Here is an 18,199-nt window from a genome sequence, read left to right as displayed (position 1 = left end):
TTTTATTCACCAATTTAACAAACTAAGTAGACCTCATCATTATTCTATTGAACAAGATGGAGATTCCTTTTAGGAAAGTTTTATTCATCCTTATTAGTCTTTGCTTTCCTCTCATAAAAGCACCCCCTCCACACATCTGTAAATTATAATTTCTCTACGAAAAATAAAAGATCTCAGAGGAATAGGGAAAGAAATAGCAATCAAGTACTTTGCTTAATACTTGGCTATTCTCTTTAACACAACTAAGACAAAATCTGGCTTCAGTTTCCTTGGACCAAAAAGGAAATTCATCGTCAACCTCAATCAGCTAAGAAGCATTTTAATGAAATTTTGACAAAGTACTTAAACATAAATGGTAGATATATGCGTTCTAATCAAAGTGAAGATAATAATTGAAAGTGATTGTATTTTACAGGTTTTTTCATTCTATTTTTGACTGACAACCACAAAATCCCCCTGAATTCTTATTACAGAGTCAGTAATCATGACAGGCACAAATACCCTACCTGTATGGGAACAATCAATCTGGCCAGCCCTATGGGAGTAGCTGAAGTCTGCACAACACCAGCATTATTTATGTACTTAAACTTTTATTCTTTGAAGGATTTTAAAATTACCTACATTTCAAATGTAGACTCATCCAATGTAGTGTTCATGAAACCAAAAGTGTGATAGTCTAATTATGTTTTTATTCCTAATACAATACATTACCCATATCCCCCGCTTTTTAAAAGTTCCCTTCACTCCACTTTGCTTTTACGAAAGACCTACACTAGTACCTGTTTTCACTAAATGAAAGAAATCCAAAGAGGACTTTCACTTTTACGAAAAAAGGTGAGATGTGAAAATAGCGTTCCGTGTTAGTTTTGGAGTGAGTTGCTATAGAGGTAGTATACACCCAGAGCAGAGAAAGCGGCCCTACCAAGCTCCTTCCCCAGGGTCCACACTCAGCATCTCAGCATCCAGCCACCACAGCTTTGAAATGTGTCTGTGGGCATCTGTGCCTTATCTGATTTATTTTGTGCATTTGTTAGCAAGATATGTCCAGAGGTAATTGTTTCTTCCCTTTATGCCATTTGGTCTTACAAAAGGTTTCATAGAAAAGCTCTATTTTCAGATAGTGGGGGAAACCGGTATTGCATTAAAATAATAGCCCCTAAAATGATCTCACGTACCACCAATGGTACAGGCAAACACATTTAGTGAAAATAACTACCCTATATAATTTTCAACCTGATTTCTTTTTCATAGAAAAACTTATGAACATATACTAACATCAAATTTAAAAACACAAGTTAATGTTCAACTTAATGTCAGCCTTGCTACCTACACACTGCAGTATGTAATCTAAACTTTAGAACAGTTGAACAGAGGCAGCTGAGTTGATATATTGAACCTGAGCTACTCATTGTCTCAGTCTCATATCAGGAAATTGTAATTTACACCAAATGAAAGTGTATAGTATGTCTGCAAAAGACAGGCTGATGTAAGATTCCACTTGTCTCCTATCTTACTGAGTACACCCTCTGTGATTTCCAAGGCTGGTAAGAGTTAAAGGTGACCTTTTACTCCCTTAGAGAGTGACTTCAATGCATGAGGGGGAAGAAAAGAGAAAAACTGTGGTTCAATATGACAACTCTGCTACTTGTGTTCTATAGAACAATCATTTTATTCTGAGCTCTTGATTTTAATTTGATCCATTCTCTCCACTAAATCAGTACATCCCATTCCTTCTGCCGTAAAGTTTCAAATCACCCGCCATGCATCCAATGGGTGATGAGAAAGGTAAGGCCCATTAGACTTTACTGTTCCTGAAGGCAGATAGATCATCCTCAAAACTCAGGGAGCTAAGAGGACAAATGAGTTTCATAATGATTTAAATTATGTTAAAATATCACTGTTCCCATGAACACAAACTACCCAGACTTTATCTATTAATATAAAAGTCTGTAATGCTCCTAGATGTTCATTTTATTTTTCAATAAGAGCTATGAATGAGCTCTTCCTAGCATGTAATTTCTTCGTGAAATATAGTGATTAACAACACTAGGTGAAACATTCACTTAATAAAGTTCACAGCATTGTAATAACAAACGATAGAAAAGAAATCATGGATTCTAACCACTTTGTCCTCCTTTGGGAAAGCATCCAAGGAAGCAGAGTAAAGAGAGAGGGAAAAGAAGAGAAAAACAAAAATAAGGCATATATTAATAAACAGATTTTAAGAAAGCAATCATGTGTTACTTTAAAGTATAAAAGCACAGGTAGTTTGAAAAGTAAATATTTATTCTTACCAAAAAATAGTCACTGTTCAATCTTTCGTTGAAATTACATATATATTGATCCTGCTATATGTTAGGTACAAAAGTTGGGCACTATAATTTCAGAACTTTTGAGAACTTGGATTATTAAATCTACATTTAAAACATTCTTCAGAAAGAAAACTTAATTCACTACCATATTTAGTCCACCTATTATTGAAAAGACATATTAAAATGCATAAAATTTGAATGAATAATTATATCAAATTACTCTTAAAATATTTATAGTTATGAATTGGAAAAATCTAAGAATGGGAAGTGTTTGTAATAAATAAAAATGAGAAAAGAAATCTGTTAACCATTTAGCCATAAATTATCCCACAAGGAAGATTTATTCATAACAGGTATTTCAAAATTTACAATGTCACAGGAAAAAAACAACTTTATACAATTTTGTGTCCTTTGTCCAAGATTAAATATTTTAAGTTGTGCTTTCTTTTGTTTTGTTTTTTGAATATTTTTTCCAAGATTGAACGGGTTTAGTAAAGATGGATGAACTACATTAGGCCTGCTTGTCTGCTCAAAAGCATAGGTACCTCTTAGCTCAATTTCCTTTAAACCCCTCTCCTGTTTAAAATATGAGTTTGATTCTATGTTATTGGCTTGCCTCAAACCTATAATGTGAAGTTAGAAACATTCAACAGCTATGGGCACTCAGCCCATTTGCACCCTACCGTTCAGGGTCAGGACCCTTTCAGATTGGACAGTACCCTTACTGCATGAGTTGTTAAATATTTTGAATACCATCACAGGTCTCATTTGCAAGAATTCATTCCAAAATAGTGTGTTCAAGAACTAAAGAAGGGAAATTTAACAAATAGGTCCTGTGCACTTTTTATGCACCAGACACGATCTCAATCCAAGCTTGTTCTAGAAAGGCTTTAAGGTAGCATACAAGGATTAACTAAAACACATAACTTTTAGGAGGAAAAAAGAAAACTTATGTGGCCATAAGAACAGAACATAAAGAAAAATTAAAGATGCATAGATTTGAATTGTTTTAATTCTCATAACAACCATATGCATTAATTATTACCATACAGTTTCATAGATAAAGAAGCTGTTGTTCAGAGAAGTTAAGGCTACAAAGAAAATAGTAGGCTCATCTTAAGTTTAATAATGCATCTATTTTACTAAATGTCTTAATTCCCCTGGAAGAGATTTTAGAATAATACCCTACTTACAACTCAAATACACTACCAAAGAATACAATGTTGATGGGTAGGTTCACTTTCACTTTAACTGTGATTTTCCAAATTAGGAAGATATAAGTGTAAACCACCACCCTCCCCCCCCCGAAATTAAAAATTTGACACAATCTTTAAATATCCAAATAATTTTCATAAGACTTAGCACTCCTTTCTTTTTTTAACATGATAGCAAATTCGAAGTTACTCTCCCAGAGGCTAATTATTGCTTTATACACGATTGCATTGGGTTAAATTTAATGCCACACAATCTACCTTGATTTTACCTTCGTTCAATCTGAAACATCTGTTGCGGAAACTCGAGGTAGGTTGTTTTGTTCTGCTTTTTTTGTACAAGAAGAATTGCTGGTAACACGCTTCAAGGGTTTCATAATTCACGATACCAAATCTACATTAACTACTTTCTTCAGAAGATAAACTTAACTCCCATAGGTAATCTGTTGGCGTTGAATGGGAATCACTGATCGAGATACACACATACAGAAAGCATCTTTTATGAATTATCTGCATCGCGTGTCCCCTGCTCTTGTCACGGGGGAGGCGGGGCACGTCCACCTGTGCGCACCGTGGGCGGCTCTACTCACCTTGTTGGACCGCAGGGACACGCGGCCCCCGCAGCGCGCGCAGAACTTGCTGTTACAGTAGCAGCACAGGTGGCCGCAGCCATCGGCGAACTTGGTCTTGTGGCAGATCCCGCAGGTCGGAGCATCGTCCTTGTGCTCACCCTGGTAACGCCGTGCTTCTTCCCCTATCCTTCTCACTTGTTCCTTATAGCTTTCGAATTGCTGATGCAATCTCCTGGGCGGAAGAGAAAATGGGAGCAACTAAGGGAATGCTGGAAACGGGAGCAAAAACACTTTTTTCATAGCAGAAGAGACGTCTAGCTTTTGAACTGAAGCGAAACATACGAAGCCAATTTCCCCCCTAACCTTACCACCAGAGGTAAGAAATGTATTAGCCTGTCTTCGATGAGTTGCAATAGTGCTTATGAGCACTGAACCGTATATAAATAGACTCTATATAATCATTCCATGTAATTTCCCAACAGTGGAATTCCTGTATCCACTCCGTACCTCTGCTTCTTTGACAGGTGACTTTCAAAGTATTTTTGACTGGTACTCAACATCTTACAACCACAGTCATGTGTAGATAAGGCAACCGTTATACAAGATTCTTAGCCTAACTCTATAGAATGTGCTCTGGTATTTTCTGTCTTATTCTGTTTGAAGTTTAATACAGATTACTGTTTTTAAAAAGTTTGTCACAGTAAATTGGTCCCAAGACCCATGGTTGAAGCATGATGCATACTTGGGAAATGACTATTTTAAACTACATTGCTAGGCAAGCTGTCTTCCACGAAGTATCTTCCTTCACTTCCATTCCTGGAGACATTTGTGTGGCATCAAGTATTCCACACAGCACACCGACTGGACTGTTTATATGTATATACCTATATGTGTGTGTATATATATATGTTACAGTTGAGCTAGCTTAGATCTGTCGCATCACATTACAAGTTCTAAACCATACCTTGCAAATATTCAGATTTTTACATGCCCCAGTTTTGCTTGATCTCTCCCAGGTCATAAGTATGAGAGTTGCTATTACTCTTTATTGATAACTGCTGGACTTCGGGCAACTACATTTGTTGAGGCAAAGCATTTCCCCAAGAACATTCACACTTAATATGATGGAGGTTTCCTCCGCTCCCCATCAGTCCAAACCCCTCTCTCTCAAACTGCTACAAACAGAAACGGTTCCATGTTCTGTACAGAGCACCGTGACAGCCGGTGATTCTCCAGAGAAAGGAAGCCTTCGTTTTGTTGATGAGAACTAAGAAAATTGTCCCAGGCCTAAGAGTCATTGGCTCTTACACCAAAAGAGAAACTCGTGGGAAATGTCTGAGCAGATGTATCTGTGTATCTAAGCTTGTTTGCTGGATGTGAGTTTCCGCAGGATCAGAGAACACACGTGCTATTGTCAGTTAAGGCAGTTAGCGTGACACTCCACATCTATGATAACTGTGGGGAACTGGGACTCCCTGGAAACTGCATCCAATAAGTGAAGTCCAAGCACTGCAGTGTTTGAAGTACTGGGATTTCATTATATTTTCCTTTTAACATCAACAGCTTTTGAGCAGAACTTTAATGATTACTTAAAAAATTTTGAAATCCCTTTCCTGCTTTGCCAACTGACACTTTTTTCTATTTTAATTCTCATAATTAAAGCAAACATAGTTGCACTAGCACATAAAGTAGTTTAGAATCTGAAACCCTTCCCAGTTTAAAGGCCAGCTAATTTCAGTTCAGAGAGGATATTGTGATATTTTATTTAATGCATGCAAGAATATCTGATCAATTTATTGAAGAGCTGTTTGACCCATTCCAAAACGCTGAGCAGACAGGGAGTGCATGAATAAATATTTATTGTGAGAACCACCAAGTCAAACATATTTAAATTATATACATATATATATAGATATATATAAATGAGAAGGAGAAAGCTAGGCTAAAGAAAAAGCTTCCCTATAAACGTATAATGATACAGAACATGTTTTAGTTTGGGTGCTGGCAAACTTTATGGTAAAAGGCCAGTTTGTAAACATTTCAGACTTTGTGGGCCAGGCAATATCGGTTGGCAACTACTCAGCTGTACTGCTGTAGCAGGAAAGTAGCATAGACAATATGTAAAGTGTAAGCATGGCTGTGTTCCAATAAAACTTTATTTACAAAAAAAGATGGTAGGCCAGATTTAGCCCGTGCACCTGGTTGTCAACTCCTGATTTAGTATATGATTTATACTAAGGCATAACAGCTTGAAAATCAAAGTCTTTCTGACTTTTAAAAATTCAAACATAAAGGACTTTTATCCATCCTATAGGGTCCAACCAAAAGGCATCTGTTTCAGGAAACCTTCATACAATATATTTGTGCAGGGCACTGAGCACTGAGATGAAACCTTTCTCTAATGCAATCTCATAGCATTTCCTCTGGTCCCTCACAGGCTACTTAATATTATTTCTACCATATATTATTACTGTTTCTGTACATGACACTTCTCTTCTACCAAACAGTAAATAGTGTTAGAAATGCACAGTTTAGCCAGCTAATAAAAACATACATCCCCTTAATAGTAGCTGATACGTCTTTGCTGAATGGAAAAGTCATATATATATAAATATATTTTTTAGTTCATCTTGAGAAAAAACAAAAACAAATGCGTTTATACTGAAGACTAAATACCCTGGGAAATCTTACTGCCAAAAATGCTAGAAATGCTGGATAAAATATTTAAAAGGATAACTTTTAATTCATGTTTGAGCTGAGGAGAGAGTATGGAGTTCCTCAAAGGAGATATATGAAACGGGAGCAGTAATTGCGAGAAGACATAGCTCTGAAGCCGACGGCTGCCCTGGGGACGTGGACGGAGGCTCTGTGAGCAAGAACTTCAGTTTTAACTTTTGTACATGTGACTGAAAATAAAAATTCCAGTTAGGCAGCCACCAAAAATAATTGAAGTACAGTGTATAACATCCAAATCGGGAGATAGAAAAACATGGAATGAGAAAAAAGTCAATCCAAAGAAGATAAGAATTGAAAAAAACAAACACAGACAATTAGAAATAGAGCATGTGATGGCAGAAACAATCCAACATATCAGGAGTCACAGTAAGTGTAATGGACTACAGCATTATGAAAAGACAAAGTTCATCATGTTAGACTTAAAAAATTCAGCTAAATGAGGTTTAGAAGAGAAATACCCAAACTATAAAAGCACAGAATGTTTTAAATAAAATGATGGAAAAAATATATACCAGGGCAAGAGTAACAATAACAAAACAGCAACAACAGCAAAACAAAACTGGTGTAATATGTAAGGCAAAAAGCATTACTTGAGATAAAGAGGGTGTTACTATTAAAAAAGTGTTCATTTCATGTTGTATGTGACAATTCTAAACTTGATTGCACATAACATATAAAGCCAAAAAATTGATAAAACTATTAGGACAGAGAAATCTACCGTCAGAGTAGGATATTTTTACACACCTCTCTCTGTGTGGCTGACAGATCAGACAGATCAAAAATAAATAATGATAGGGAGATTTGAACAACACAATGAACAAGTTTCCATATGTATACATCTGTCCAGTAAACTAAACTTGTTTTAACTTGTTGAGTGCAGTAAACATACTGAACAATAAATGTACTCAACAAATAAATATTTTTTCATGGAGATATGAAATTTTTCCAGCTGTGGGCCTCAAAAGTAATAGAAATGTTTTATTTCTTAAGCTGCATGGTGAATGCATGATGTATGTTTTGTTCTTTTTCTTTATGCTTTACATATATGTTACATAATACTCCTGTATGTATGAAATATTTTATATTATAAAGAAGGAAAAGTTTAGTTCTATCTCATTAGGTATCACTGGCTAACAAATGACTGCTATTAAAGAATTGAAAAAGTGAGTGTATTTGACAGCATTAAAATCTACAGAAGAGTTGACCACTTATGGAACCTAATTTTAAGAAGAAACGCATATGTTTAACCACATAATGACTTTATGAAGTAGACAGTATTATTATTCCCATTTTATTGAAACTAATTTTGTTTGGGGCTTTGCTTTATTTTCTACCTGAATATATCCTTTTAAATTTGCATACTTTAGTAAAAGAATGAAATTAGGACATTCTCTAACACCATATAAAAAAAATAAACTTAAAATGGTTTAGAGACCTAAATGTAAGACCAGATACTATAAAACACCTAGAGGAAAACATAGGCAGAACACTCTTTGACATAAATCAAAGCATTATTTTTTTGGATCCATCTCCTAAAGTAAAGGAAATAAAAGCAAAAATAAACAAATGGGACCTAATTATACTTAAAATCTTTTGCAAAGCAAAGGAAACCATCGACAAAATGCAAAGACAACCTACTGAATGGGAGAAAATATTTTCAAATGATATGACTGATAAGGGGTTAATATCCAACATATCTAAACAGCTAATACAACTCAACAACCAGAACAACCCAATTAAACAATGGGCAGAAGAACTGAATAGACATTTTTCCAAAGAAGACATACAGGTGGCCAACAGCTACATGAAAAGGTTCTCAACATCACTAATAATCAGGGAAATGCAAATCAAAACCATGATGAGATATCACCTCACACCTGTCAGAATGGCCATCATCAAAAAGAACACAAATAACAAATGCTGGAGAGGGTGTGGAGAAAAGGGAACCCTTGTACACTTTTGGTGGGAATGTAAATTGGTGCAGCCACTGTGGAAAACAGTGTGGAGGTTTCTCAAAAAACTAAAAAATAGAGCCACCATATGATCTGGCAATGCCACTTCTGGGTATATATCTGAAAAAAACAAAAAACCACTAATTTGAAAAGATACATGCACCTCAATGTTCACAGCAGCATTATTTACAGTTGCCAAGACATGGAAGCAAGCTACGTGTCCAACAGATGAATGGATAAAGAATATGTGGCATATATACAATGGAATATTACTCAGCCATAAAAAAGAAAGAAATTTTGCCATTTGCAGCAACATGGATGGACTTGGAGGACATTATGCTAAGTGAAATAAATCAGACAGGGAATTCCCTGGTGGTCCAGTGGTTAGGACTCGGCCCTTTCACTGCCAGGGCCTGGGTTTAATCCCTGGTCAGGGAACTAAGATCCTGCAAGCTGCGTGGTGTGGCCAATAAAATAAAATAAAATAAGTCGGACAGATAAAGACAAATACTGTATGATATCACTTGTATGTGGAATCTAAGAAATACTACAAACTAGTGAGTATAACATAAAAGAAGCAGGCTCACAGATACAGAGAACAAACTAGTGGTTACCAGTGGGGAGGGGGGAGGGGAAATACAGGGGAGGGGGAGTAGGAAGTACAAACTCTTGGGTGTAAGATGGGCTGCAAGGATGTACTGTACAACACGGGGAATATAGCCAATATTTAGTAAAAACTGTAAATGGAGTGTAACCTTTAAAAATTGTATAAAAATAAAAAAATTAAAAATAAATACATAAATAATTTCACATACTTCAGATCTTATATTGAGCTCACACAAAGCATGAGAATAAACGCAGATTCAACTTGCAAATGAAAGTGTTTCTGGACTCAGGAAAGCGCTCACGGGGAGGAAATGTCCATTTTCGATCGTGGCTAATTGATGGTATGTGAACAAAGCTGACTATGGAAAAGCAAAAGGTCTGCCGATGAGCTCAGTCATGATGCTTCTACAGATGCTATAGTCCCGCTCAATTCTACTTCCCCTCATTTCTCAGCTCCTCTATGGTATTTATTCCCAAAATTGACTTCAAGCAACTGTGCCCTTCTGAAAGACTCAAAAAGCTATTTTGGTGACGTGGGAACCCAGTGATGGTCCGCTAAGTGCTGGTACAACTTAGACCGTGGGGTCTCCCAGGCCATGCTAGGTGCACGGGAAGCAATGACTCTTTCCCCAGAGGCCACAGCAAGAGGGTTGGTGAGATGAGGCTTCTTGATTGGGGTCTGAGAGTGAGGTCTCCGGTTCTCGCTTTCTCCATGGGATGCCTTAGAGGGGCGTTCTCTTCCAGTCTCACCAAAAGTGGGGAAAAATCCAGCCCACAGAGTAGTTCCTAAGGACGAGAGCCACCAGGGGACAGAGCTCTCCTCCCAGAAGGATGTACCCAAGTGCCTCCCCCCCACAGGCATCACTCCAGACCTGGCCAGGACTCACACCCTCCAGGATGCCACGTCTTGGTGGCCTGGACGCATCTGTACCCTCTTCTTGTGTGCATTTAAAATTCTTTCTTGGTTCCAGCAATGGGCCATGTTCATATGACTGGTTTGGATATCACCACAGGGAGCAGAATGAAAGAAGCAAGACTGTGCTCTTTCTTGGCACAGAACTCATGTTACATCCTCACACCTCTTTCTTCCTGGGCTTCTTCCTCTACCTATAGACAGGACTCCCTTATTCTGCAATGAAAGAAAAAGCCCAACCCAAGTCCCCATCAACCTCTCTGACTTATTTCCCAGTGTACTCCTCCTTTTTACCAGCAGAAATTGTGAAAGAAAAGCAGGAGGGAAGGCAGGGAGGGAGGGAGGAGCAGCCTTCATGACTCCCACTTCTTCAAAATCTACTTATTCCATAACCCTGTGCAGTGCTCTACTAAACTATCTCTTAAAAAACCAACCTTCATGCCCTTTTCTCAATCTGTATTCCCCTCACATCACTCTGATATCACTCACTGTCAAGATGTTGTCCTCATAATAAAATTTGCTTTTGGAATCAGGATACTGGTACTGAAACCATAAATAGTATATTTATTTTTTGTACCTGATGTTTTAATGCTTTAATCCATATCAAACATGTGACAGTGTTCTATTATGAATAATGCATGGAAATTCATATTTGACTATATGGTATTACAGTAAATGCAGGACTGCAAATGTAGAATCTTTTTGTGAAATTTATCTGTACATTTCAATTTTAGAATTAACAAGATATTCTTATTGATTAGCAAGGTTGACAAAATATATGATCACAAATCTCTGATTTAAATTTTCTACAAAGAAAATGGAGAGCATTCCAAAATATGCAATGCTATCAGAAGAAAAGCATTGATATAGAAACCTTGGTTTTCTCCATGGATGCGATTTTTCCCATTGTTTCACTATGTAAAAATCATTGTATTATTTTAATATCTGTGTACTCAATTCAAGAAACTCCAAGATTCCAGTTGTAAACAAGTTGTTTGGGTGGTTAATGGCACATATTTGAAGGAAATAAAGATGAATGCCTATAAAACTAAATATCATTCTCTATACATCTAAAATATAAATATCATCCTGGGAATTCCCTGGTGGTCCAGTGGTTAGGACTCTGCACTCTCACTGCCGAAGGTGCTGGTTCAATCCCTGGTCAGGGAACAAAGATCCTGCAAGCCACTTGGTGTGGCCAAAAAAATTTTTCAAAAAAAAAAAAAAAAAAAAAAAATATATATATATATATATATATCTCATCCTATAATGCAAAATAAATCATTTAAGTGGGAAGTTATTAATAACATCCTTACCAGTTAATGCATATTTGTTGATCACTTACTATAAATAGGGCACACAGACAGATGCCGAGTGACTGGTGATGGGGGATGAAGAGAAATCTCGTAATTGACACGGCGCCTCATTTACTTCTGTTTTGTGTTTCTCCTTCCTCCATCCCCAAAGTAGTCAGAAGCTAGAGGACCAAAATCCCACCTTTCTTCCCGGCTTTCCTTGGTGAAGTCTAGGCTACATTTTTCTGCAGTAGGAGGGGATGGGAACCAGTGCTTTGAAGTTTCAAAAGCCAAAGTTACAGGTCCTGAAGGAAGGTGAGGGCTTTCCCCAAGAGGAAGGGAGGGGCAGAGACCAGAGCAGTTTGCATGTAGCACCTGAGATGGAGAACTGCTTTGGGACGTACATATAAGGGTACTGAGAAAAGCAAGCACGGTCTATATTTCCTTTCCCAACCTTGGCACAGAGCACATACAACAAGGCACGATCAAGGGCCCATGCCAATAGTGATGGGGAGGTTAAAGCCAGGAGAGTTCTTCTGAGAAGGCTGGATCGCTTAAGTGCCTCCAAAGACCTGGGGGATGTACAGGAGGGAGCCCTGACAGTGACCGAAATTAAACATTGGCTAGCCTGATACCCTGGAGGCTTGTTTTAGAAATTTTTGACATCAAACTCTATTGTTGAAAAACTCACACTAACCTCAACTCTAAAGCACACTTCTTGACTCCAAGGTATGTACACTGTGCTTAGAAGGTAAGTTATATGTAAACATAAATTAGCAGTTTACGGCAACATATATAAAGAACGGAAAGAAATTGTTCTTTAGAAAATAATAATTCTGGGTGAAAGGATCAGGGAGATTTATTTGGCTTAGCTGGTCAAAAAGATTTTCCTAGATGAGTTGGAACTTGAACTATTCTCTGAAATAATAAAAATCTGGCTCATGGTGGTATTAATATAAGTACTTAAGCAAAGAAATGGGAAAGCAGGCTAAGATAATAATAAAGTAATTATGAATGCTCCCAAATATCTCAGAAATGTAGTTGAAACCAAATCACCTTTTAGGGTCTTTGTGTATCAGCAAACAAGCATCCACTGTGTATGTTCTAGTGAATGACAGCCTGACAATTATACATAACTGACCATGAAGTCAAAACACAGGTGCAGTTAAAAAATGGTTTCTTGGTCCCAAAACACAATTGTCCCCTTTTTCGTGAAACTGTCTCTTTGATTCTACTCTGTAACAGAGGGGCAGTAAAATTCCAGTGCACTCCAGTGGTGACTAATTTTTTAAAAAAATGATGCTTGGAAATAATGGTCCCTTGTGTCAGAATTGAGTTGAAAATAAAAAAACATCACAGTCTTTTAAGCAAAAAGGTTAAGTAATAGAATTTGGTGCTACAAAACTGTTGGAAGGGGGATAGAAGTGGGTTCTGGGTCTGATCTTCAGGAATGATCCCCAAAACAAAAGCATAAAACCAGCTACTGAAAGTTCCTCAGCCAGGAAGCTGTAAGAACAGGGGTCCCGGGCCGCACAGCAGGAGGTGAGCGGTGGGCGAGCAAGTGATGTTTCATCTGCCGCTCTCCATCGCTCGCATTACCGCCTGAGCCATCCCCCACCTCCGTCCGTGGAAAAACTGTCTTCCATGAAACCAGTCCCTGGTGCCAAAAAGGTTGGGGACCACTGCTGTAGAATCAGAAAGCCAGTGTCCAAATGGCTGGAGCCCCACTTCCTCGGCTGAGATGCTCTTGTCTGGACTCCACCACCATAGTCACACTGAGCCGCTAAAGAGACCAGCAAGATCGATGCCCAGGTGCCGCCCGGCCCTCCATTAACTCAGGTTCAGTTCAAGTCTCAGGCCCATACATCGGACTAGGGGATCCTAAATCACATCAAGGATTCCAGCTGCAAGAGAATCCATGGAATTTAGTTGTTAGGTTTCTGGCTTCTTTCTGGAAGGAGTCTGGAACAGAGGTTGTGAGGGTCAGTCTTCCACTTTATTGACAATCCTCTGATTTAGGTCAAATTTCTTAATTCCTTCCACTGCACCTGAAGTGAGCAATAGCTGAGTCTAGGAATTCTCATTCACCTTCATTCATTCTCTCCCTCTCCCTCTCCCCCCAAACACTGAGCACCCCTAATGCCCGCTATGGGAAGCATTTAGCCTCCATCAGGAAATTTCTTTTGATAGATGCTGTCCCCTAAGAAACTCACATACACATATATGTATTTGTGTCCGTCCGGTCCTTTTCATCTAGTAAACAAATTGCAAGACCACAAATCAAGGTAAACCTCAGACTCAGATACAAGACACACATACAATCAAACAAACACACAAAAACCTTCCTTCTGTGGTGATGAGATGCACAGCCCAATCTACCACCTGTGATGAAGACCTTCATTATTCTTAACTTGCATTATTTCATCTGCTTTTTAACTAGGCTCTGGCCAATGGGTTCCCTCACTCTGGTTCATCTTTCATACTGTCTAATAAACTGAACGAATCATGTCAATCAGCTGCTAAAATATCATTTCTAAGGTAGTCCATTCCTCATCCTGGGATCCAAGGTGATTCTCCTTGTTCCCAATTATCTATCAGCGTCTCTACAAACCCTTCTCACATACCTTAGACCTACCATTGCATCAGATTTTCTCCCTAGTTACCAAACACAGTAGAATCTTACAAACAGCGATTCAGCAAACATTTATTGAGCTCCAAATGTATAACAGGCACTGCTTGAGTCCCTGGGGGTACAAAGAAAACAATATAAAACAACATAAGAAGATATGAGTTTCACTTAATTTATTACTTTATTTAAGGCTTTTTGATAAATGGTTCTTTTCGTAAAGATAAATGATTCAGATAAATGATTCAGATAAATGATAAATGGTTCAGAAAATGGTTCTTTTCTTTTGTACATGGAGATCATCCTCCTTACATTAGAGATTATTTTTTTCTCTTCAAAGCCTAATGTACACTGTTGGTAGGAATGTAAATTGGTGCAGCCAGTGTGGAAAACAGTAGGGAGGTTTCTCAAAAAACTAAAAATAAAGCTACCACGCGATCCAGCAATCCCATTCCTCAGTATACATATCTGAAAAATACAAAAACACCACTAATTTGAAAAGATACATGCACCCCAATGTTCATAGCAGCACTATTGAGAATAGCCAAGATATGGAAGCAACCTAAGTCCATCAAGAGATGAATGGATAAATAAGAAGTGATATATATCACATCTTGCTATCTATCTATCTATCTATTTATCACCTATCTATCTAATGGAATATTAGTCATAAAAAAAGAACGAAATTCTGTCATTTGCAACAAGGAAGATGGACCTAGGGAATATTATCCTTAATGAAATAAGTCAGACAAAGACAAATACTGTATGATCTAACTTATATGTGGAATTAAAAAAAAATAAAACAAATTAGTGAATATAACAAAACAGAAAGAGACTCACAGATATAGAGAACAAACTAGTGGTTACCAGTGGGAAGAGGGATGGGGGAGGGTCAAGATAGGAATAGGAGATTAAGAGATGCAAACTACTATGTATAAAATTAATAACCTACAAGGATATATTGTGAAGCACAGGGAAATATAGCCACTATTTGGTAATAACTTTAAATGGAGTATAATCTGTAAAAATATTGACTCACCATGCTGTTTCCCTGAAATATCATATAAATAAACATAAATATAGTACTGTAAATCAACTATACTTCAATTAGAAAAAGACATCATGCTGAAATCTGAAAAAAAAGTGTAATGTAATTTAATCATGAAAATAAAAACTTGGTTTATTTTAACAAAATGTAAACTTCTAGACTCTATTCACAAAATTAAGAAAGGTTTATGATTTGCTATTATTCTTGACTAAATTAAGCTTTTTTTTTGTTACTTAGAGGAACAACTAGTCTTGGTTAAAATGTGTAAATGTATTTTTGTAAAGTTTTCAGATTATATTAAACATATATAATGTAACAAGCTGTTTACAGGTGTTTGGCATATGTATTTCCTTTCTTCAAAAGGAAATGATTACAACTGCAAATTCATATAATTCAAGAGAGATTACTTTCACAGCAGTGTATTTTCCTTCCAGCCTTGAACTGCCTTTTGCAGCTTGAACCCCTACCAAGTATTATAAATCTTTAACTTATCAATAACTTAATCTAAATTTACTTAGGTTAATTTTTCACTGGTCTGTAGGACTACAATATGCTAATTCTCTATATGACCATGTTAGCTTTCTTTTGATACAAGTTTGAATTATCCTACATTTCACCTTTGTTTTCTTTTTCAACCCTTGTGAATGGTTCCTGACATTTAAGAAATCCAGTTGTGGGGAATTCCCTGGCGGTCCAGTGGTTAGGACTCCAGGCTTTCATTGCAGAGGGCCTGGGTTCTATCCCTGGTCGGGGAACTAAGATCCCCCCAGCCACGTGGCATGCCCCCCCTCTAAAGAAAGAAATCCGGCTGTACAGATTTGAACCAAGCACCTTGCTTCTTTGCTAGGACTTGGGGTTCACAACTTTGGAATCATTTGAACCCCATTCTCAGAGTGAGAAAAGATAAAGGAAAGATTCCAAAACCTGGTTTTAAATGGAAATATTGAAATTTAGGAAAATAGAGACACAGGAGGGACTTTGAAGATCTCTGGGGACAAGGATCTCATTTTATAAATGGGAAAACCTAGGCCCATACTTTTAAGTTACTTACATAAGGTCATAAAACTGGTTTGTGATGATTAGGTCCTGTCTTTCCAACTTTCCACTACACCTTCCTATGTTCAGATGCTTATTTGAATATGGCTGAAGGAATGGAAAGTTATCGATTTGTGAGGGACGTTTCCTTGGTGTTCTCAAACATAGTAGGTATCAAAATTATCTAATGGGCTTATTAAAATGCACCTTAACCTCAGGTGCTTCTGAGTCAGTAGGTGTGGGATAAATCCCAGGAACCTGCCTTTTAAATTGTCAACCCAGGTGACCCTGGTGTAGATTATCTGAGGACTATAATATAGTAGAGATCCCTACATTAAGGTTAAATTAGAAAATGAAGCATTTTTTTTATACATCCTTCATCCTTCATATCACTTGTTAAAAATAATCTTCAACACATAATTAGATTTTAATTATAAATGCAAAATTTGGAGGACTGCCTGTGTGAAGATATGCTGAAATAGTTACTAACGTAACTACTACGTTATATAATTTAATGTGATATCCACCATTGTTTAAAACTTACAATTCTATGAATCACAGATATGTACATATTAGAATTTGTAGGTTTTAAAAATAATCATGGTAGGGGCTGCGGGGAGAGAGGGATGAATAGGTAGAGCACAGAGGATTTTTAGGGCAGTCAAACTATTCTGCACGATATTATAGTGGTGGATACATCTCATTATACATTTGGTCAAACTCATAGAATGAACAACACCAAGGGTGAACCCTAAGGTAAACTGCGGGCTCTGGGTGATACTGATGTGTCATTGTAGGGCATCACTCATAACAGATGCACCTGGCAGGGATGCGGGATGTTGATGATGGGGGAGGAGTCTCTGTGCATGTGTGGAGGCAGGAGGTACACGGGAAATCTCTGCACCTTCCCCTCGATTTTGCTGTCAGCCTAAAACTGCTCTACAAAATAAAGTCTGTAAAAAACTTTACTCTCAAAGAAATGTTGTAATAATATACACATAAAATGAATCTATAATACATTTATATATATATATAATACTATACCTATTCTAAACATTTCAGTAATTCAGAAATTTACCCCAGATATTGCTGAGTAATGTAAAATGTTACTACAGGTGAAAAAAATATTTTTCAGTTTAAGACCATATTGAGTCTTGAAAATGAGTATACTTTTTACTTATTGCAAATGTCCAGCAGATGGCACTAAAGATTTTTATTTTTATCAATTCATTTAATTCTTAGTTGTTGAAACTGTTTTTCTTGAAAATATTGAATGTGTTAAAATCAAACTAGACCAATCAGCAGGAGGTATAACTTATTAGAAGAAAAAATGTGTTTTCAGAGGCAGCTGGAAAAGAACAAAAGAGAAATGTATAACGTGTTGCAATTTCTGCTCTTTTGTGGAGGACCCTCATTCCACGCACCCTTACAGAAATTATGCATCAAGGGTTTTGTCATATATTTTTCTTCCTTGTTTGTTTTGTCTTGTTTTGTTTGTCTGTCCTCCATTTAGCACTGTTAAAGATGTAGTTCACCCAATCAGCATCCCACAGGGTTCTGAAAGCACAGAGAGATGACACTTAGAAATAAGAGCAGAGCTGATGATTAGCTGGGAGTGTTTTACAGCTTGTTACTTCAGTCAAGCATTTATTTTTAATTCCGTTTTCACTTTACCACAGGAGACCACTCCTGAGTAAGCATCAAGTGAGCATCTCAGGACACAGACGCCCCCTTGCACATGTTAAAATCTTTGTTCCACTTCATCTCCCAAGAAACACCCTCCCTGTGGCTCCTGAATGTTGAGTCCCTGCGTGTGTAGAAGCTTGTGTCTTAGGGCGTAGAACTATTCCTTCCAAATGATGCGATAATATCGCTGCTTTCTAACACTTGAGA

General features: G+C 37.3%; 1 protein-coding gene across 5 annotated transcripts in view; it reads right to left on the bottom strand.

Moving 5' to 3' along the window:
- The window catches only part of RIMS1 (regulating synaptic membrane exocytosis 1), a 469,742-nt gene that overhangs the window by 272,161 nt on the left and 179,382 nt on the right, over positions 1 to 18,199 (bottom strand). For 4 of the 5 annotated variants that reach the window (XM_061206793.1, XM_061206788.1, XM_061206790.1 and 1 more), the window contains one exon: positions 4,114 to 4,327. In XM_061206793.1, the coding sequence (XP_061062776.1) occupies positions 4,114 to 4,327 (214 nt within the window). The remainder of the gene's footprint in view (positions 1 to 4,113; positions 4,328 to 18,199) is intronic. The other variant, XM_061206789.1, reaches the window with a different exon arrangement.

This window comes from Eubalaena glacialis, chromosome 12 (assembly GCF_028564815.1).
Source record: "Eubalaena glacialis isolate mEubGla1 chromosome 12, mEubGla1.1.hap2.+ XY, whole genome shotgun sequence".
In the NCBI taxonomy this organism is placed as follows: domain Eukaryota; kingdom Metazoa; phylum Chordata; class Mammalia; order Artiodactyla; family Balaenidae; genus Eubalaena; species Eubalaena glacialis.
The sequence above is the reverse complement of the archived record's forward strand: the minus strand, read 5'-3'. Positions and strand labels throughout refer to the sequence as shown.